Source organism: Tamandua tetradactyla, chromosome 11, assembly GCF_023851605.1.
Source record: "Tamandua tetradactyla isolate mTamTet1 chromosome 11, mTamTet1.pri, whole genome shotgun sequence".
Taxonomy (NCBI): domain Eukaryota; kingdom Metazoa; phylum Chordata; class Mammalia; order Pilosa; family Myrmecophagidae; genus Tamandua; species Tamandua tetradactyla.
In genome coordinates this window covers 11,970,049-11,993,085 of record NC_135337.1, presented here as the reverse complement: position 1 = coordinate 11,993,085, position 23,037 = coordinate 11,970,049, and the positions used below count along the sequence as shown (strand labels likewise).

Genomic DNA, 23,037 nt, shown 5'->3' with positions numbered 1-23,037 from the left:
CTGGATTTTGTCCTCATGGCTGCCCTGCAGAGAACATTTCATCCCCATCCCCTAGCCCTCACTTTATAAATGAGGACACATGGTCAGGCCACCAGAAGGAGAAAGAAGAGTAGCAGTGAAAGCAATCATTTCACTGACTTCCTGACTCCTGAAAATGCACTGTGAATAGGAGGGCTGGCGAAGGGGGATGCACCCCCACACCTGCCCCTCCAGTCTTCCCCTCTTTCTCTCAGGGGATGAGACTCAAGGCTAAAAAGCTTTTTCAAGAACTTTTAATATAGCGATTGCTCATTCACACCTCGCAGCCTCGTGAATCCCATTGACAAAAATACCCAAGGAGGGTGATTTGATTTCCATCTCACCTTGTAATCCCTAGACTTCCTGTCTCTCCTTCAAGACTCCTGATCCCTATATTTTTCTGGAGGCTCCTAGACAGAGATCAGAGGATTCAAGGAGACAGAGCTGGACTTCTTGGTGGCTTTTGCTGCAATGTCATTGCACGACCCAGTTGGGTTTTGACTATACCAGGGTAGCTGCAGGATCACATCAAGGGCACTAGAGTTGGTTTCAGCTGCTGACTGAGCTCTGAGTCCTTGGTTTGCCTCTCATTAGCTGTGTGAACCTGGACAAATACTTTGCCTCTCCCAACTTCAATTTCCTTATCTGAAAGTTGAGATAGTGACAGTGATCTCACAGAGCTGTTGCATAGGATGATACAGGCAAATGTCCAGCACAGTGCATGGCACATGGTGGGTGTTCCTAACATCTCAGCTGGTAATTATTTACCAAATACCCACTTTGCATAGGGGACGACTCCTCTTGATTTGATAGCTTTCGTGAGTTATGAAGTCAGGCCAAGAACTACAGAAAACAGGGTCCTGGGACTTTGTTAGTATTTGTCAGACTAAGCGTGTGAGAGAATGTATTCCGGTGTGTGTGTTGGTGTGTGCTTGTGTCTGTCTCTTTCAGATCATTCTATCCCTACTTCACCCTTTGAGGGAGGAGGAGAAAGAGAGCTCTTCCATTCAACCACAGCCACCATCTGGAGCATCTTGGATTGGAAAGGGCATAAGCAGCAGGTGGAACAAGGTGGGGTAGAGATAGGACAGAGTTGCCTGGCCTGGCCCCTGCTGGAGCAAGGATCCAGAGCGTGCCACAGCATGAACGGATGGGATGTTGAATTTGTGGATAAGGTGTCCTATTTTCTGCCGCCTTGGACACTGAGATGATTGGGGCATAAAATTGGGCTTTGGCTCCGAGAACAGGGTATGGCTTGATTGGGGCTCTGTCTTTCCCATTCCCAGATATCTGATGCCATTTCCCAGGGCTCAGCATGATACAGCTTGACTTAGAGTCAAGATTGAACCATTCCCCTCCACGCTCACCAGGCAGGGTGGACTATTTTGGTTGTATCCAGGTATCTTGGGGTAGATGAGGTTTTATTTGTCTTGCTGTAAGACTTGTCTATGTACCCTTATCAAATGGGCAAAGTAGGTGGTGCAAAGACCAATCAACATCTCTCAATTTTAATGCTTACTAAGATTATGGACTTTGGCCTCATAATGGCTTAGGCTCAAATCTCAGCTGTGTAAACTTGGACTAGCTACACAACCTCTCTGATGCTTAGTTTCCTAATCTGTAAAATATAGATAACGTCTAATTCACAGGGCTGTTAAGATAACTAAATGACACCATGCATGTAAGGCACTTAGCAGAGCATCTGGCACAAAGTAAGCACTCCACATATGCATGTATATCATTGCTTTTAATCTTCATGACTATCTTATGAAGTATTTTAATTTTATTTTAAGAAAGAAGCTTAGAAATGTTAAAGTTACATAGATAATATACTATACAGTAGAGCCAGTAATTGAACCCAGCTCTGACTCCAAAGTCTGGTATCTTCCAAGGTACCAAGGTCTTTGAATTTGGGAAGGGTCTAGGAACACTTTAGCTTTCTAGTTCCCTTAGGATATGGAAAGGGGCCCTGGGACTGATATGGGGTTGGGCAGTCTTTTGAGGGCAATTTTCTGGGACTGATGGGAGTGTGCACTGGGGATGTCAGGCACCTTGACCATGAGCATTTGAGTGAGTCAGACTACCTACATCTAAAGGCCAGCATGCCCCCAGAACTGGAGATTAAAGGTTCCCTGTAGTGCTGGAAAAAGATATAGGGGTAAGAGGGTACTTGCACATGGCCATATCTCTGCTATCTCAATGATGTGGATATCTTAGCCACCATTGTGAATACCTGATGTAGATATTCATTCATTCAATGAATGTTTATTATGCCTAGCACTGTATGGGTGCAGGGGATTCACAGAGACACATAAAGATGTCTGGTTTAGGCTGGGAAAGAGAAGGCATCTCATCCTCATTGAAACAATGGTTGAGATTGTTCTCACGTGGTTGTTAGTGACTTCCCAACTGACCAATGAAAGACAGTGCAAATCTCCGACTGGAACAGAACTGGGGAAAGGCAGATTTTCCTTAGTAGAGGAAGCCATTGAGATAGGAGATTTTCCTCCTAATTTCACTACAAGCAACTAGGCATCCAGAGCCCTTTTGTGAATTAGGTACAAGGCTGAAGGGCTTTGGTCTTTCCTTGATAAACCAATGATTTGTAAGGTGTGTTTTACTGACCTAAATGAGGGGGTTTGTGATGGTGTAGTCAGAGGGAACAAAGGGGAGAGGATAACCAGACTGACAGGCAGATTCTGAAATGCCTGTTTCAAAGAGATGTATCAAAGTGATGTAAATTTATATCATTTGCTTATCATTTAAGTAGCACTAATTTCCCATCAGAACCTGTCATGTGGTCCTTCCCCCATTGCTGTGCCACCCTTACTGGAATAACCTCAGGTGTGGATTCAGAGACCCAGGCACAGCTTTCACATAGGAGACAGATTAATGAAAAGAAAAGTCCTGGGGTTTACCTCTGTGTCAGCCACTAAGTCACTGCAGGTTAATTTTTGTCTTCCCCTCCTTGCTGGAAGATCCACAGGGCAAAGTATACTAAGCACCAAGTCCAAAAATAATTTTTTTAGCAAATAAATGAAAATGGCTCTGGGCAAATAACTTTTCCTTCCTGGACACTGGAGCAAAGATGCAGGGATTAAGTTTGATCAGAAGTTTTAACTTTGGGGGCTGCAGACAGCTGAGGGCTCTCCCCACACACAAAAAAATGAGCCTACCATGACATGTCATATACAATCTTGCAACTGGAGAAAGGCAGTGAGTTTTCTGTCCAATGCGCTCAAATGACCAATTCCTGGGACACTGGGCTTTCAAAGAGAGAAAGAATTTATTGCTAGGTGCGAAGTAGATCAGATCGCCTATTGGCCCAGAATCTGTCTCTCCAAACTGCAGTAATTTTGACTGTTTCATAGTATTAAAAAATATGCAGGTTTTAGGATAATGAGCACAGTCGCTCCAGATGATGTAATAAGAGGTGATCTAATTACTGAGCATGCACAGATTGATTACATGCTTAGTCATAGAATGCATAGAAAACGGCGGCCTTAATATGATGAGGGTGTGATTTTTAGCATTATGATGAGGTATAGGTGACTTATAGGTTAAAGTCTAAGCTATTGTGCATGCCAGGAGGGCCCATTTTGGTTAGATCCAGCTTCGGTTATCAAGATAACTTTGGGCTTGGGATGGGTTAGTTCTGGGCTGACCCAAGGTCCTTCAATAATAAATTAGGGGCTGTCTTTAGTGATTGTAAGACTCCAAAGTCAAAAAACTGGATAAAATGGATGCAAGTAAGGGTCAGTCACAAGGTTTTTACAATTCCAAGGGCACAAGATAAAGGCTATATACAATTACCAGGGATCAAGGCAGTGGGATTACAGTTCAAAGATTTCACGTATACCAGAAAGTAAAAAGGAATCGCTATATAATGATTCAGTAATCATAATCATCCCATAAATCTTAACTTCTTGGTTACAGTATCAAGTGTTTTCTAGATCCTCAGGAGTCAATCCTTGCATTGCTTAGCTCAGATTAAGAATCCTTGGAGCAGAGAGCCCTAAAACCCTTCAAATTTTATATCTCAGATTTATGAGTATCATTCCCCACTTGGATCTTTCAGTCATGTGAATCCATTTGACAGCAAATAGAGAAAAAAACACATACACATATTTTTTATGTGACGTTCCAACTATGTTCCAGGCACTTATTTAATCTTCACAAGATATGATAGGCATCATAATTCCTTTTGTAGAAGTGAAGAGGGGACTCCAAGAGAGGGACATGGTATGCCTTATATCATGGAGCTGGACTCCAAACCCACGCCTTTGGCTCCAGAAACTTTCTCTTTCTCTGGGGTTAAGTTTTGTTCTTCAGTTGTACCTGTCCAGCTCTGCTCCTTCTTCCCCTCCTCATGGGCCCCCTACCCCCTTCCCAGGGTCTGGGGCTGGATGAGCGTCCTTCCACCCAGCCCAGCCCATCATGCCCCTCTCTTTACTTGGAGGTGCTGGATGGGATGAGGCCCAGTGCTCTGGACCTTGTGGTGGAGGAGGCGCCGGGGGGGGGTGTCCCAGGCCAGGCAGGGAAGGGTCACATGTGGTCAAGTGGCCTGGCTGGTCTACCCTTGAACCAGCTGTGTCCCCTTTCTCCCCTGCCTCTCCCCACAAAGTAGGGGGAGGCATGGGGATGTATTCCCCCCCCCAATCCCTAATCCCCCTTCACTTTTCCACTTTATGTTTTTACCTAACAAGATTTAAATAGTCAGGGACAAACAAAACTCTCTGGAGATAGGAGATCCATGCCCAGCAGGAGAAACCAGCAGGAAGGACCAAGGCCTGGGAGCCTGACTCATTTCCCATTTCTTTGGGGGAAAGGGTCCAGCTGCTGAGTTTGCTTGGGCCTGCTCTGCAGAAGTCTACAGCTCTTTGGGGTACTTCATAATTCCTACACCATGCCAGGGGGAGACCCAGCATGCAAGGGTGTCTCAGCAGCATTTCATCTCCTTATTACCCCCTCCTTTGTCACCCCAGCATCTGCTCTCCAGAAACAGCATTCTGCAAGTGAGCTCAGGGTGGGGAGATGACCTGCTTCAGCTGGTCAATGTTTCCTAGGGACGAAGCAGGGCAGACTGTAAAGGAAGACTACTAGAGTTGGTTAATGAGAGACATGGTGGGGGCAGGGGTGGAATGTGGTGCTGGTGGCTGAGAGCAAGGACTTCCCTGTCTTCAAACTATGCCACTGAACCATGTGAACACTGGGGGGCTCAGGTATGGACTGGATTAGCCCTCAGAGGAAATCAGACAGATGTGACTCAGCAGAGTGTGCATGTATGCACGAATACCAGAATCTTCTCCAAGGACAGTGATGAACCAGGCCCCTCCTTGGGAGGCAAAGGCTGAAGTTCTCATAGAGGTGATAGCCTGTTTGACCCTGGCACCAGCAGTAATAGGCTGCTGTGGGTGTGGATTTGAACACGGGAATGCAAAGGTGAGTGCAGCCGGAATTAAATGATTCCCAGGTGTTCAACTGCTGCCTGTCTTCACACCTGATCCCCCTTCCTCACACATCCCCCACCTCCACCGGAGACACCAGAAGTGCTGATGCAATGGGGGCGGAGCTTTCAAACGCCCCCCTCCCAACGCCTCACCTCCCATCCAGGCTGGGCCTTCCTGGCTGCAGAGAACAGAATGAAGGTGGGACATGCGCACTTCCATGTTTTAGGGAGGAGAGTCTCGCAGTCAGGTAAGAAAGAAGGAGGAAACAACCAGCGTCTGTCAAAAATTTTATTGTTTTCATTTCACACGGAATGATGTTAAAATAAATCCTCAGTCATATATTTTTATATACTTATTTACTTGTGCCGATATTTACAAAAGACTGTGGCACTCTATGAAGTCTTTGTACACCCATGATCAGGTGGACAGGCAATGTTCATCGAGGCACGTACGTACACGTATATGTATAACCTATGTACAAATATCAAACCCTACTGACACAGGAACTCTCAGCTGTAGAAGTTCTGGGCGGGGCAGTGTTGGTGGGGCCGAAAGCTTCCAGAATTATGTCAGCAAGAATGATAATACCTATACATCCTGTGCAGTGTAGTTACAGCTGGTGTCTACATTTTCATGAAGCAAACAAATAGTTAAGTGACTCCAAATGCCCATGAGTCTTCCCCCGCTAGTCCTGCTCCGCCTTCAGCTCCCATTGGTCCCCAGCCTTTTATCACCATGGAGACCCCAGTTCCCTTTCAGCATCATCCTTACGAAGCTTTACCATCAGCCTTGGAGTTCCTTCTCCTATTGATCCCAGGGAGGTTTATTTATCTGCTTCTCTTCTTTGAATTTTCAGCAGTTATTGGAGATGAGGCAGGGGGGTCTGCTGCAGTCAGAAAGGCAGAGCAGCAAGGAAGCCAGTACAAGCCCTCGTTAGTCTGTGCTGCATGAGCTGAAGTGAGCAGCCATTCACACACATATACATACACACATCTATGTGTGTGCCTATATATACTTCAGAGACAGTCCATATAAGCACATGGGCCTGGAAAAGGAAATAGCAACCTCCACTCTTGAGTGTTACAGTTATGTCCCTGATGAAAAGTAGAGAATTTTTTATGGTTAGCGCCATTAATTCTGACTATTCCAGGCTCACCCTTAGTGGAGAGAGGGTGCCGGGATGCAGAAACCCAAGAAGAGGCCAATTTGGCTGGGGCATTATTTGCTCAGCAGGCTGGAGCTCAGATGTGGGACTTTCCAGCTTCCTGGGGCCCTTCAAATGAAGGAACCATCCAAGCACGACATCTAGAGGAAACTGGGTCGCTGGCTCCCACGTGAAGGCAGAACTGGGGCAAGCACAGAGCATGTTCAAACCTCATGAGCTGACTCTCACCCTTGCCAAAGACAGTCAGGCCTCCCTCTTTTTGCTCTTCTATCCTCCTTTGCTCCTTTCCAGCCCCACCTGGCAGGTCAAAGTCCTTGCCCTATAGCCCATAAGCTGAGAAGACAGTAATGTCAGCGGCTGACATGGAAATTGGTAGCAACATGAGACCCTGGTTATTTTCCTTCTCCCTGCTCTTCCTCTTGTTTTCCGTAGCAGCCCAGAGTGTTTATGCACTCATACAAACAAGGCAGTGAGTATCTAGGGAATCATTTTCAAGGAGAAGCAGGTCTTAGAGTCCTCTCACGAGGATCGAGACGAGACAGAGGACTAAAGTCCCCTGGGTAGCTACGAAAGGTTTTAGAACACAGCCACATCTACACGTACCCAATTATCTAGATGTTGCAGCAGCTGTCCACATTATTATGCAACCACACCTGCCCTTGTGCATCCGTCAGTGGAACAATGGATGGAGCTCTCAGCTGCAAACTCATCTGGAACATATCTGACTATTTTAGGAGGGCAGAGAAGCACAGAAAGTTACACCAGTTTTCACACCAAGGTTCATGCAGTATAGGAAGCAGTCATTGAGACAGGCTGCCTCTACTGCCTCAGCTCACCATGCTAAGTCTGGCTTATAGGCTTCTGCTCCCTGATCATGGCCAGATTGGAGGGATTCTGGAGAGATGGCAGACACCTTTGAATGATCCCAATTGTCCCAGATACAAAATCTCTCCAGCCCCATCTAGTAGTGTGCACAGAGTCAAATTCAGGAAGGGAGGTTGAGAGAAACATGATCTTCCATGGGTCTAACGCTGCTGGGTGAGATGGAGAATGAGGGACGTTTCAGCTCATACCCAGCTGTTTCTAGAGTGATTTCACAGCTCACCCCAAAGAGGCAACTGCATTACAGCTGCTCTGATCCCCACACCCTTAACCTAGATTTGGTCAGAATCAGCAACAGAATGGGTTTGTTAGTTCCATTCTTGGCCACAAATCTCACCTTACGTGAGGCACGGATTGTTCTTCCCTTCTTCATTAAGAATGCCACTTTCAGATCTTGTGAAATTCAAACCTAGGGCTTCACTACTGACAAGGAGAAAGCTAAGTATATTAGTCTTAAGCAAAGTTTTAGTGCTTTCTGCTTCTCCAGGGCTACAGAGCTTGAAATGAATTTTCTGGTCCTTAATGGTGAGGTTACAGCCAACCAGGACAGACAGGGTAATGAATAAAGCAGCTGGCCTTTAGATCAGACTTCCCTTTTATCCCTGAGTCAGGCAGCCACCTGTGGGGAGGGGGAGTGGGGTGCGGGCAGGGAAGGGCGGGGAATAGGTGATCCTGGGGGCCCATTCTTTTGTCATGAAAGAAATACCTTCTAGAGACTTAAGCAGAAGTAAAAAGCCCAGCTGGAGAGGTGGGAAGAATGCAAAGGAAGGTCATTTAAAAAATTCAAACGAATGCAGTTTATTCCTTGGATTGCCCAAAATTATTCCACATTAGCAAAACTAAGGGGATTGGTCAGTATATAACTGTATGTTTGAAATAATAATATACATATATACATATACTATACACACAGATATATGTATATATGGAAAACCTCTAATAACTCAGAGCCAATTAACCAGAAACCTCGATGAACAAGAATTATATTCATTTACTATACTTTCTGTAAAAAGAGGCAAATGACAGCAAGACACGTTCCCAGCCAGGACATGCCTCAATGGCCAACTTCCAGGTGTATCTTGCAGCTAGCATACATTCAGCCTATCTCTTTGGTCTTCTCCATCTACATTTCTGTACAGTGAGCACTGAGGTTTAGAATGTTGACCCTGAGCAATGCAAGGTCTTCTGATATCTTCACACACTCTACTTACTAAGGCAGGAAAGTTTAAACTAACCTACTTAGGAAAAAAATTTTTTTCCCAGCGACAAGGTTGACTGAAAACATGTTTTCTTATTCCTATTCAAATAACCAGAATTGTAAAGCAACCAGGATGCTTTCTTCCCTGAGGATTTTCCAATCAGTTAACTGAGGTTTTGTTGTACACATGTATATAGAGCAAGGTAGATTGAAAAGGAATGGGATAGGACTCTGGGGTTGCCAGCCTTCCTTGATTGTCCAGTCTAAATATTGAACCTCACAGATTTTTCAGGAAAGGGGCCTCTCGTGAAGCTCCTGGTTATGTGTGCAGGTATCAGCGCAACTGCACACTGCAGTGGTGGTAGGGTCCTTATTTCCCCATTGTCATGCCCTGATTATCCAAATTTCTATCCCAGTAGACCCCTGACCAAACCCACAATAACTCACTTTCCTCCACAGCACTCTCAGAATCCCTTTGGTTAAGCAAGTCAGCTTATTTTGAAGGAGAGCCAGAGGGCAACCCCCCAAATCTGCCCAGGCTACCATTCCATGTGCCAAGCATCCTGGCCACATTCCCCCAGCATCCGTCTCCCTGGGGGAAGGAGGAGGGGAAGTAGATGGATCGAGTAATGGCTTTTAGTGGATGGAAATGATCTTCTGTAATGGCTCAGGATGGTTTATTCTTATCCATGGATAAGTGCTTTCTTGCAGGCTTCCATTACACCCTGCCAGACTGACTGAAAGTCAACAAGATGGGTTGCATGGGTCACTGGAACGCAAGGTTCAGTGCCTAGGGGTCAAGAGGGTGCAGTGTGAGAGTAGGAAGGGAAGAGAGACAGAGATACACATAGAGGTACATGCAGGAAAAGACAAAGTAACAAAGAGTATCTCTTGTACCTTCCTTGTTCACAAATTGCACATCTACACATGTTTACATTCCAGCAGGAAGGTCAAGCCTCAGAGGACAGAAGTCACATTAACACATAGGAAGACGAGAGAATCATAGAGACAGGAAACTAACACCCAGAAGCTGAGGGTATTATCTGATAATTCAGGTTCTATCACTTTTCAGTCCTGAGAGCAAAATTTTGAAATAGCTATTGCTAAAGAAAACAGTCACTGTTGATATTATTGCACATTTTCTCTTTAAAAATATTCAAACACAAACTGTAAGAGATGGAATTTGAGTTTTGGTGGGAAGGGAAACAGAAAGAAGGGAAAAGTGAACTAGATCAGCTTAAGGAAGAGATCCATCCCAGTTCACAGGGAACCCCCACCTCCACCTGTCTGCGAGGACTGCTTTGATGGGGGAACAGGGTGGGTCTCCATCAGGGCCAAGTCTGAGGATATAGATTATGGTCAAGATGACCACTGAGACAGTTCCCAGCTTCCAGGTCCCTCCTGTTTGGCTCAGGTGGCTAATGGTGAGGCAGGTTAGGTAAAGGTCATGAAATCAAATCCTGAAATGGACACGTTGCCAACCTCGGGGGAACCTCCATTGTATAACCAAGGATGGTCCTTCATTTTGTAGCCTATCACAGAACAGCCCTCTCAGACCAGCCGGCCATCATCCAGCTGCATGTCATTCGGACAACAGTCCTCAGGAGACCCGGAGCAGGCCCCAGTCCATCACAGACAACTCAGAGCACTGTGTTCCTCCCGCCTGCCATGGTGGGCCATGGTGCCAGCCTCACATGCCATTTGCAAATGGTTCTATAGTTTCCCTTGGGGGATGTCAGCCTCTCCCGCTCTTCTCTACTACTGTGGGCAGTGCTGAAACTCCAGCCTGGGAATCTTCAGAGGGCATGCCCTCTCCCAAAATGGGTTAGCACTGATATTTTATGGCTGGCCATGAGGAAGTACGTTGGCCAAAAACCTCACTACAATGGAGTAGAGATCTAGGGAGAGCAAACAGGGCAGGCTGGTCCTGAAGACCTCCCTGCCGGGTACAGCAACACTCAGGCTGGGGGCTCAGGCCATCCCAGCTTTCATGGGAGCCCTTTCCATACCAGACTGGCAGCAGAATCCCTTGGGACCCTTTTTAAATGGCTAACCTCATGGTGACATATTTATAGCATCTTAGAAGCGTAGCTGAGAGGGACAGAAGGAAGCAAGAGTGTGTTAAATACCCAAGAATTCCAGCAAGCACAGAGCCTTAATTATGTCCTTAATGAAGGCATAATGTCCTTCCCGACAACCTTTCCCTGTCCCTTTCCCAGGCCTCTTTCTCTTCAGACTCTTGAAAACTCCAACTTTCTTGAAACTTTTGAGTGATGGATCTAAAGAAAGAATTGGAATCTTGACTTGGAAACACATGGTGTTCCAGCCCATTGCACCAAACACCCAAGCGATGAATCTACATGACCATTGTCTGCTGTTGTTGCTTCCTCCACGGAGGTTGGGATACCTTACCGCCATTAAGAGGGAAGAGGGAGGCATACCTGAGGAGAGAACACACGGCCTGAGCCCTCAAGATCTGAGGACTGACTTCAACTCCCAACTTGCATTTGAGGTAAAGCCTTTGCCAACATGCACTCAGCTAATCCTACTAGTGGGAAGAACTAGCTCCAAGGGGTAACCCAAAATGGTGGATCCTCTCAAGCCTTTAAATCTGGTCTTAGAGTATATAATATAAATCAGATCCTTTAAAAAATGGTGGTTGCTTGCTTGTTCAGCATTAGTTTTATGTCCTTAATCATATTTTACTTGAGCTGAATTGGCTTCTGTCTCCTCAAGGCACGGCAAATGGATGGGAAGCAGCACATCCAGGTGGGACCCTGGCAAGGGGGGAATAGCATGCTGAAATGTGAATACCCATAGAGCGGCATCCAGAGTTGATCCCATTGGATTTATGCCTAAGAGCAAGTGAAGAGCCACAGGCAAGGAAAGGTGAACCATTTTAAGGGACAAGCCTGTAACAACCTAGACTTTCTGACCTGGCTCCCCACAAAGCAGTTAGAGTTGGCAGGGTCCATGGAGTTCTATGTTTCCTTGGGCCATCACTGCTTTCAAGAGAATGGGACTGAGTCCAGAGATTCCCCAGGTGCTGGGAGTAAGGGGAGCCTGGGCTACTTTAAAGTAGCCTTGCTTTAAAGATAAGGGCATGGCTAGGATTCCGTATTAGGTCGCCATCCATCCCAGGGCCTTCCACACCCTGCACCCAGTCTCTGATGGGAGGAGGGTGTATACGTAGACACCCCATGAGATTTCTATCTCAATCAGAGATCTGCTCCATGTGGCAGTCCATCCTTCTGCTTTAAACTTCAGAGGTTACTTCTCAGGACTGAAATCTAGAGGGTGAGAAGGACAGAAGAGACTAGAGGAAGAGACTCCTTGAAGGCTATTGAGGGGTAGAGACACAGGCTAGGAAAGGGTGATTCAATCTGATCTTTCATTTGTGTCTATGAATTTATAGCTCTGGAGACAGAGCGATGGATCTGAGTATATGTGTTTCATGTATATTGTATGTGGATATCCTTGAACACGTATGATGTATTTTATGTGCCTAGGATGGATTAATGCATAGTGTGTATAAACTGAATTTGTGAGTAATTTTGTAGGCAGGAATAATAGTCTCCCTTGTGTATTTTGTATGTATATCCATTGTGTCCATATATTTTTTTTGTGTATTTTGCACGTGTTGCAGGGTGTGTTTTTGTACATGGTGTATATAGGTCTTTTGTAATTGTTCCATATTAGTAAATATATCTTATGTGCTGAGTATATATATTTTGTTAGTAGGCATAACAATGTATCTTCTGTGCATGCCCTTTACATTTATTTAGTCTCTGTGTATTCTGCCTGTGTGTTACATGTTTAGTATTTGTGTACCTGGTGTACACATTACAGTGTTATAGCTATCTTGTGTGTGTGTGTGTGTGTGTGTGTGTGTGTGTGTGTGTGAACATCTGATAGTCCCAGGTCAAGCACACTGTGACAAAATATCTACCCCTGACCTAGGTCTCAGGTATGGGTTCTTTCACCTTCTGTTTCCAAAGCTCTGTGTCCCTCCCACCCCATGTTTTGGGAATTCAGCACCACCTCCCGTGAAGGAGAGGATGAGGGGCACAGAGGCTTTGTGCTGGGCTCAGGATGTCCTGCAGACAGCTTGGGACATGGGTGACCAGGAATGATTGAGCACCCTGGGCCTAGCTCCCTGAGCTGGTGTCCCACTCCACCCCCAAGACAACTGTAGGCTACAAACAGCCACCACTGGACCCATCACTGGACAAACAGCCTGACCACAACTCATCGAGTTTGGGAAATTCAAGCCATTGCTGCTGAAAGGCAAAGAAGCCTAGTCTGGTGAAGCAAAAGTCCCCCCCCACCCCACCCCACCTCAACCATTCCAGGGCCCTCCTGTTCTCTGTCTTTGGGTTGTGCAGTGTTCATTCACTCTCTACTGTACTGGAGGTGAGGTTGAATCTTTACCCATCCTTTGGTTCTTTTAAGCAGCCCTGGTTGCCAGTTTTTGGGGGAGAGATTTTGAATCTGGTGATCAAAATGATGCCTCTGAATCATCTAGGGTCTCCAGCCCTTGGTCCTGGACTTTAAATCTTTCCACCCAGAGGAGGCTCCGTTTAAGTCCAGACCACTGGGATCTGGTTGCAGGGAGTCCTACTCCGTGGTGTCCTTTGTTTCAAAGCAGGAGGTGTCTTCTGGCTCTTTAGGGAAGGGTTCACGAACGTAACTGAGGCAGAGCCAAATGATCACACAAACCACGTGGGGTGGGGGAACGATGAGAATGGAGATGATTAACATGAAGGACTGTAGAGAGGAGGCCCAGGGTGGGTGTGGCCCAGGACAGCTGGAGCTGTGAAGGCCACTGGGCCCTTGTGTACTCGATAAGACAAGCTTCAGCCATGGGAAACTGAAGCTGCAGCACATGGAGGGCAGAAAGACAATTCTAACATCCAAGAATCCTTGAAGACTGGAGTCTCTGAGGCAATGGCAGCAAACCCAGGCCCAGTGGGGTTACCAATAGACAAATTAACCCATTAGTCCTCTTAGACAACCAGCCCACCAAGCAGTGGATTTGCTCCTGAATCTGAACTATAGAGAACGAACGTGTACATGTGTGTGTGTGTGTATTTATACATATATACATATACACATGTATGTGTATATAGGCATATATATGTATATATAATATATATACACTCTAGTGCACATAGTCAAACACATGCATAAATTGCCCTGTGTCAAAATATTGCATAAGCTTATACAATGTTCCAGTGCAGTTATTTCTATAGCTAGCTAGTAGGAGGGACACGTGAAAGAGATATTTGTTATATATTTATGTACACCGAATCCACAGATCCACCTGTCTTCAGGATCAGATGCATCGGTTAGCTGTACAATCTTGCTGAAGACTATGTTAATTCCTAAGGTGCAGTCATGTGAAGCATTTAGATACTGCTTTTCCTGCTTGCTCTCCTGGTTTTGCAGAGGTCTGTGCTCCCATTTGGAAGAACAAGAATAGGATGGGCTCTAGGGCTGGAAGTTCTGATTCCCCATCCCAAAGAGTCAGTCTATTTTTTTTACCCCCTGATTGAGGACTTCTGCCTTAAGGGGGTGGGGGGTGGGGTGGGGATCCTAGTTCAATGCTATTCCAAGGCTATTAATAATCTAAATATGAATACTGTGTAGGCTACTAAGAAAATAGGTTATCTCCTGTGTTTTAAATATTGAGATACATGCAACGAATACCCATGCAGCTCTACTGCATCACTGGTAAATTTCACTGCAGTGTCAGGGTAGCTGAGGCAACAGCACTAGGGAAGCAGATGCCTGCAAACTCCAGTGTAACACAGAAATCGGGCAGGTTTTTGTGACCCTAAAGCCTGCAAAAATGGTGAACTCTGAAGCTGAGAGGTCCCTTGGTTTGTTAGCTTCTCTCCCTGTTGGCCTAAGGGAGAAAATGTGAAACTTGACAACTCACATTCGGTCATACTGAATGTCCCTCCCCGGGGCTTCCCTCGCATCGACACTGCAGAGAAAAAGCCGAATGCAGCATTTTCTGTTATGAAACACAAGCCTCCGGAGCATCTACTTGGCAACTGCAATTTACAAACCCCAGCTTGTGACACAGAAAGTAATTCCAATTCACAGGACTGTGTGTTCTTTTCAATGCAAGAAATGGGAATGACCTTTTGAATAATAACCAAGCTTTAAAGCTAAACCATGATGGCTTTTCTCTGTGAAGAGGGAGGTGGGTTCGAAATGGGGCAATGAGGTGGAGGAGGATGCATCTCCCAGGTGCTGTGTGCATTTAATCAGGAAGGAAAGGTGGCACTGATGTGGTGGGGTGTGTCTTTGACATGAGGTGGCCTGAATGTACCTTTCTGAATCCTGGCTCCATAGGTGCCTCCAATCTTTGGAAACCCGTAAGTTGGTGATAAAGGTAGTCATGAAAGCCAAGGATAGATATTCTGGGTTCTAAATCAAAAGTCAAAAGTTCAAAAGTCACTTTGCACGACTATTGCTTTCCATGCAGAACCAGATACACACTGTAGAACACACCGACTACAATGCAGGCTATTATGCAATATCTGCAGTAGTTCCATTGAGCTGTGAGTACGTTAATAGGTTTCAATCAGACATCAGTTAACATTTTGGTAATATTCACATAGTTTGTGTTAGCCAAGGTACAGTTGGCTGTTTTCAAGTTTTCCTCTCTAAAGTCCTCGTTACTGTTGTTTACCCCCTCCTGGATCTCCATGTAATCAGACTTACTAATGGTTGAGGCACTTCTACTTTTCTTTAGGTCAGGGGAGGATGGGATCTTTGGACAGCTCGTCACTTGCAAGTACTGGGCCTGTTCCTCTCCCTCTGTCTCCCGGTGGTAGAAGTAGTTAAAATTGGACACTATGACAGGAACTGGTAAGGCAATGGTCAACACACCTGCAATCGCACACAGGGAACCCACAATCTTTCCCCCAATGGTAGTTGGAACCATGTCTCCATAGCCTACGGTTGTCATGGAGACAACTGCCCACCAGAAGGCATCCGGGATGCTGGGGAACTGGGACTCTCGCTCATCGGCCTCTGCAAAATAGACAGCACTAGAGAAAAGGATGACCCCGATGAACAGAAAGAATATCAGGAGGCCCAATTCTCTCATGCTGGCTTTGAGGGTCTGACCTAGGATCTGGAGACCTTTGGAGTGTCTGGACAACTTGAAAATCCTAAAGACTCTTACCAACCGGATGACACGGAGGATGGCCAGCGACATGGCTTGCTGGCCCTGCTGGGCGTCCTCTGGTTTCTCAGCCAGTTCTGTCCCCAGGGTGATGAAGTAGGGGATGATGGCCACGATGTCGATGATATTCATGATGTTGGTGAAGAAACCGGCTTTGCTGGGGCAGGCAAAGAACCTCACCAAAAATTCAAAGGAGAACCAGATGATGCAGAGGGTCTCTACAATGAAGAATGGGTCAGTGAAGGAAGTGGACTGCTGGTATCCGATGGTGCTGTTGGAGTAGGTGTGGAAGGTCACCCCACCACCATGCATGTCTTCATTCTCATCCCGGAATATGGGCAACGTTTCAAGACAAAAGCTGACAATCGAGATCAAGATCACCATGACAGACACAATGGCTATAATCCTGGCAGGACCTGAGCTCTCCGGGTATTCAAAGAGAAGCCACACCTGCCTCTGAAACTCATTTTCAGGCAGGGGACGCTCTTCTTCCTTGATGTAGCCTTCGTCTTCCCGAAACATCTCCATTGCTTCTTCTCCCAGCTCATAAAACCGAATCTCTTCGGAGAATATATCTAAGGGCACATTCACGGGTCGCCTCAACCGGCCCCCAGATTGGTAGTAGTACAAAATCGCATCAAAGCTCGGGCGGTTCCGATCGAAAAAGTACTCATTTCGGAGCGGGTCAAAGTACCTCATCCTCTTCTTTGGGTCCCCTAAGAGGGTCTCTGGAAACTGGGCTAAGGTCTTCAGCTGGGTCTCGAATCGCAGCCCGGAGATATTGATCACCACCCTCTCGCAGCACTCGTGGTCTGCCTCGGGGTCATAGGTGTCCTGTGGGTGCCCTGGGAGGGCAGCAGCCTCGTCCGTTGGGTCTCCGGTGGCCACTGTCATAATTGGGACTCAGAGAAGTGCCTCACGCGACACCTTCCAGCTGCCCAGCGCAGGGAGCTCAGGGTGCTGTTGAAGGCTCCAGGAAATGCAGAAGCATTGGCCTGGGCTCCTCTGGAGAGCCCAGTGGCTCTCTGAGAGCTGGAGAGACAGCCTTGCTTGGCTGAAAGACAGAGACAATTAAGGGCATGAGACCACTCAGCGCTGGCAGCCCAACCTGGGTTGCTTTTTGTTTCCGCTCTCTAAGCCAAGAGTTCAGAAACATGACTACCACCATCATAAAAAGGCAAAATTTACTTTTTTCGGGGGGGAGGGGGAGAATCAGAGGGGAGCAGATAGCAGTGTCTCAAGGAAGCAGTGGAATGCCCTGCACTGAGAAAAGGTGGCTGGTACAGGACCCTTCTTCACTGTCCAGGCTTCACAGAAGCCTAAGCCCATCCTAGAAGACTAGAGGGAGCCCTACCCCAGGCACTGAAGTAATGTCTTACAAATACCTGCACCCTGGGAGGCCTTCACGGCTGGGGATCTTGACCCTGGGTCTCCCTCATTACCCCCACCCCAACGACTCTACACATTGCTGTTTTTAAACAGCAGATTGATTTACCTGACAAGGCAGGAATCTGAAGCTCTCTTTCTGCAAGAGTTGATCAGAGGCTGCAGGAATCCTAAATATACAAACAGGCAACCCAACTCCCCATCACGTCTTCTCGCCCGAGCTAGAAATAATGGTGAGTCATCCTGGGCAGGAGGGCAGGCTCCAGGTCCTGGAGGTGAGCTCCAGGGTTTGGCTGGGTTGGAGGGGTGGTGGGGAGCCTGGCCAGGGGCCTGCGGGACTTGGGGACAGAAGAGCTTGGGTCTGGAGCCTTTGGAAGGAAGGAGGCAAGATACAAAGCTCAGCAAAAGCTGGAGTCCTCCGGGCTGTCCTCAGGAGGTGTGACGTTGCCTGGAAGAAACAGCAGTAAGGTGGGACCAGGGTTTCTGGGGAGCTGGTGCCAAGATTTAAGAGGGCTCTGGCAGCTGCCCTTACTGAAGGGGACAGTCCCCCATGCTCACCTGCCATTGGAGTACCACTCCTGAGAACTACCCCTCAAGCTTCCCATCAACTTGAAACTATTCTCCCCAGGAAAAATCCTGCAGGCTTGGCTGGGCCTGTCTCCTCCAGGGGCCTCTCTGGGGCTGAGCCAGATCCCCAAGTCCTCAGATGCCATCAGGAGGGACTCTGGGCAAAGCGTTATTCCTCCTCCTCCTGCCAGGACACAGCATCTCCCAAGGGGAGGGCTGTGCTCACTGCAGCCAGATTACAGCTTTGACCTCCACCAGACCCTGGGAGAAGCAGCAATTCCCCCATCGCCTTCAGAGTTCAACTAGGAAGACTCCACACCCCCCAAGGCTGCCTCTGTCGGAAAGCTAGCCGGGTCCCTGGACTTACTCTCTGCCGGGGACCCCTGGGCCGCAGGCCTCCTTCCAGCCGGGGTGGCATTTGAGCCGGGCAGACACTCAACTACTGATTTTTCCCCCAAGAGAAAATCCCTCGCAAGTCCTCGGCAGGGAGCGCAGAACAAACGCTCAGTCTGCCTGACTGCGGAGCGGTACCTCGGCAGCCGCGAGAGGGAGAACCTGAAGCAAGCCTGCTTCCGGGCTGGCCTACTGCCCGCCCAATCCCGCCGGTCCCAAATCAGGGAGGGGTCTGAGCCCTCTCCCCATCGCCCCGGGCTCGGGCCGGGATTCCTCCCGGCGCATTCCCCGCTCCGCTCAGCCTGGACCATCCTGCTTGCCGCGGCGACAGGCACCCCCTTAACCCTCTCCTGCCCGGCCCCGCCAGTTCCTGCTGCGGGCCGGAACGCCCCCGAGGGACCACCGCGGGTCCATCTCCACCCGGAAACACCGGAGCCTGAACTCTGGGTGTGGGAGGTGGGTTGCCCTGCGCGGTTTGCCCCAGATCTCAGCTTCCCCCTAAGCGCGGGGGCTCCGCCGGCAGCTCACGGCCCTAGGGAAAGGAACCAGCCTTTCTGGGCAGCAAAGTCGTTTTTATTCAGTGCCCGACAGGCGAAAGCAGCCCGGCCGTCCCAAGTGATTGAGATCTTACCAACCGGCCCTATTTACCAGACATGGTTATGCTGTCAGCTGCACTCCCCTCACCGGCCAGCGCCTCTACGTGCCCTCCGTCCCGTGTCACGCACACCCCAGAGGGTCCCCGAGCCCCTTTCGTGCATTCTTCTTCCGCAGGGCGCAAGCCCCCCTCTCCAGCCCCGGCCCCGGAACCCGCCGATCAGAGAGCGGTGGTCGGTACCGGCTCGCCCTCCCGGGCCTTAGCCCGAACCCTCCACCCTGCAGGCTGCGCCTCCCAGCGCCCCGCAGCCCCTCTTGGCGCCGCAGCCCGGGCAGGGGGAGGCAGCACGCGCAGCGAAACGCCGACACCGATTTACCCTTCCGGATAGGCACTCGGAGCCTCCATGTTCGTGGTTTATGGCAAGCACCGGCTGAACTGCGGCTGCGGGCGACCGCGGTGGGGGTGCCGGCGGCCAGCCGGGAGCCGGCTCTGCAGTCCCGCGGGCGGCGCGTACAGAGCGCCCGGCCGCCGCCCGCAGCTGCACCGCGCTGCACCGCGCCACGCAGCGCCGCACCTGGCCCGCCAGTGAACTGGAATTAAAGGGGCCGGCGGGTGCCAAAGCTGGCCACCCAGTTGGTGCCCCCGAGCCTCGGCTCCCACGTCACGAAGAAAGCACCCCATTCTTTGGCAGAGCCCAGGTTACTAACCAGAACCTCTTGGAGAGCTCAGTTGGGTGCTGCCGTGGCCGGGGAACGGGCGGCCGGAGAGATGGAAGGGGCAGAAGTTGAGAAGCGCCCCTGAGGCTCCTGCTAACATAAAGAAGTAGGCAAGGAGGAAACAATCAATAGCAGCTATCCCAGGCCCGAGGAGGGATCCAGCCCCGCGGGAGATGTGTTGCTATTATTACGAGACTGCCAGGCAGGATCTGCAGATCCTCCCCTGGCCTCTCTCGCCGGCGCGCCCCCTCCTCCAGCTCTGCCTCCCCACCTACCCCTTACCCAGCCGAAGCCTTGGCTTCGAAGGGGAATGCAGCAGGTGCAGCCGCAGTGTGGCAGAAACTCGCTGCCACATTCGCCCCCCACCGGGAGGAGTCGCTGTTGGAACAAACAGCACTGCAGAGCCGGCCTTCTGGGCTGGCTTCCCTAACCCCAGGATCAGGGCCAGAAAGTAGGAGTACATGTGGCTGCCCTTTGTGAGGACCAGCTACTCCCAGGATGCGCCCCCTCTCAGACTTTACAAAACCAGCTGGCCTACCGGGCTCTGAAATCAAGAGGGGAGCTCACACCACCCTGGGGTGGGCAGAGAAGGATACCCTTTGCTCTTGGAAAAATGTGTGTGGGTAGCCCAGCCTGCCCTCTGCTAAGATCCAGGGGTGCTCCCGGGGTGCACATGATGGCCCCAGGCCATGGGATCCAAACTGGTTTCTTTGGCTCAGACTCTGCTGGAGGCACATGCTCTGGATTCTGAGGGGGCTGTGGTAGGGGAAGTCTCCTACTGGGTGCTCTCTGCTCAGGGAACCCTCATATCTATGCTTCTACCTAGTGACGGAAGCACTGAGGCCCCATAGGAGCTCAGGACAAGGCCCAGCCCTTGACTCACTGGCCTCTGATGGATTCCAGCATTTCGAAGAGGGTAGTCTTATAAGACGTGACTTAAGAAGTAAGGGCAGTCTGGGAGAGCAGTGAGCTCATGCTGCTATGGGGGATGACAGGGTTGGTTTAGAGCCCCTTGAAGCGGGGCCATTAATTGGCCCAGCCAAACTAGGCCCTGGGGATGTTTGGGAGTCAGCCAGACCCTGACTTAAATCTTTGCCAATTACTAGGCAAGTCAATTCAATTCTCTAGGCCTCAGAATCTCCATCTGCAAAATGAGAATACCTCCCGGGGTTATGGTATGTAAAATGTTTAGCACCCAACAGACACTCAATAATAAAGGATGGTTTCTCTACTATGCTTCCCTAGGAAATTCCCCTCATGACTTGAGTCTCCAGCTTAGCTTTCTGCTATTCCTCTACGTGCCCAGCTGCTGGGTCTCTGTAACTCCATTCTCTCTGCTTCCCAGTGAGGGTAGCTGGCCCTACCCCTCATCCTTCCTGAGGTCTGAGCCATTCCCATCCCTCTCCCCACGGTGTCCTCCAGAACCCTGCTCCTCACTGTGATGCTACTTACCACACTGGGTCCTCATGGCAGTTATGGTTCCTCCATTCATGTCCCTATATCTTATTTTTCCCTCTTTTGTTAAAACCAAAGATGTGGACAGACAAAAGCTCTTGAGGGAGAATGAACAGTCATGCTAATTGGTGACAAGGGCTCGCCAGGGTCAGACGCTGTGCAGAGCAGCTCTGCCCCCACGTGACATTTTATCCTCACAGCTCTAGGAGGCAGTTTCTACATTAGCACTATTTCACAGGAGGGACACTGAGGCAGAGAGAGGGGATGTGACCTGTCCGGGGTCACCTGACGACTAAGTGGTGGTAAAGTAGAGTAAAAGTCAGAGCATCTGACTAGGGGTGTAGTCTGGCTTTAGTCTTATCATGCAGCCGTGGACATGGAGCTGTGTGACCCTAGGTCACTCACTTGAACTTGCTGTGCAACGGTTTTCTTGTAAAATAGGAAGGAGAGCACTTACCCCAACCTCCCTTGCTTCATAGTGTTTAAAGAGAGAGAGGGAGGGAGAAAGGAAAAAGGAAGGAAACTAACAGTCAAGGTTTTTGTGTATTAAAGTCTCATTGTTAGGATCAAAGAGGATAATGCCTGTGAATATGCTTGGAAAAGCCAAAAGCTTGGCCAGTGTGTGAAAGGATCATTTCTGTGGTTACAGTGTCAAGTAATGCGCATCATGCCCGCTATAGCAACATGAGAGAACTTCTCCTGGAAGTGAAATGAGTGGCTCCATCTCCCTCCTTCTGTAAGGGCTTATACTTTGAGTCAGAAGTCAAGGTCTGTTTCTCACAGGGAGGCTTCCAAGATTAATTCTAGCTATCTCCAAGGGGATATATGGAGACCTGGGCTTTGGCTCCCATCCTGAAGTGCTGTTTTTAAATTGACTGCTATACTCTCCCACTCTACTCTATATAGTGGCCAAATGAAAAGAACATTTTAAGGAATGGGTAAAGGGGATAGGCCCGGTGGTGGATGGGAGCTGTATATTTCCCACAAAAACATGTTTTTACTCTTACTCCAAAATTGGGGCTGTGAACACATTGCAAGTAGGACCTTTCGAGGAGGTTACTTCAGCTAAACTGTGGTCCAACCCAAGAAGAATGGGTCTGAATCCTTTCACTGCCATCCTTTATGAGCAGAATGAAATTCAGATCGAAAGAGAGAAAGCAATAGTAAGCAAGAAGCTGAAATTCAATAGAAACTGAAAGAGAACTGAGAGGCCAGGAGACACCTCAATGTGTCTCACCATGGGACAGAGGAGCCAGGACCTAGGACCACTGGCTGTCAGCCCCACAGTGTAGGTCTGGGAAGAAAACATTGCCTTGATGAAGTCTTGATTCAGTTTCTCTTAGCCTCAAACACTTGAGCTCATAAATCCCCATTGTTTACGCCAGCCCACTATATGCTATTGGCTTGAGTAGCTAAAGAAAGGAAAACGGACCCTCCCTGAGATTTTGGAGTTGCTACTCTGTGTCAGTCGTGTATTGGTTGCCTTGAAATCAGGCCCATTGCCATTAACACCCAAAGGCAGTATAGCATAGTGGCTGAAGGACAGACAGCCCCTGGCGCCAGGACGCCTAGGGCCTAATCCCAGCTCCGCTACATTTTTTTGGGGCTGTGAGATACTTTCTTCAAATATAAGTTTTTATTGTGTGGTTGGCATGGAAAACACTTAGAACACTTCCAAGCCCACAGTATGCACTCAATAAGGATCAGCTATCATCATCATCGGCCATCCTTGCTACCACGGCTGCCTTCTCTATTAGCAATGGAAGTGCGAATCATCTGTGATGAGAGCAGATACTTTTGTGTGTCCTGGGCCGTGGGCCTTGGAGCACCTGTCATTTCAGCTGTCCCGTGGAAGATGGTTCTCAAGGGCGCTGGCAGTGTTCCGCCTCCATCACTGTGTGAATCAGGACTCTTTCTGAAGCCATCCTGGCCCACTCAGGCTGCCCACGGTGACCTGGATGCTGGGGGAGGCAAATCTAAATGATCCAGCCTTCCGTCTATGTGAGAGACA

General features: G+C 48.8%; 1 protein-coding gene across 2 annotated transcripts; it reads right to left on the bottom strand.

Annotated features, from left to right (window-relative positions):
- Positions 1-14,095: 14,095 nt before the first annotated feature.
- On the bottom strand, positions 14,096-19,917 carry KCNA2 (potassium voltage-gated channel subfamily A member 2). Of its 2 annotated transcripts, none has more exons than XM_077119954.1 (3): positions 19,854-19,917; positions 17,410-17,748; positions 14,096-16,968 (listed from the first exon to the last, which is right to left on the bottom strand). In XM_077119954.1, the coding sequence occupies exon 3, from the start codon at positions 16,806-16,808 to the stop codon at positions 15,309-15,311; it is 1,500 nt and encodes a 499-aa protein (XP_076976069.1). In that variant the 5' UTR covers positions 16,809-16,968; positions 17,410-17,748; positions 19,854-19,917; the 3' UTR covers positions 14,096-15,308. The 2 variants fall into 2 exon arrangements, with proteins under 2 accessions (XP_076976069.1, XP_076976068.1); XM_077119953.1 differs by lacking the exon at positions 19,854-19,917 and adding an exon at positions 19,232-19,339.
- Positions 19,918-23,037: the final 3,120 nt, after the last annotated feature.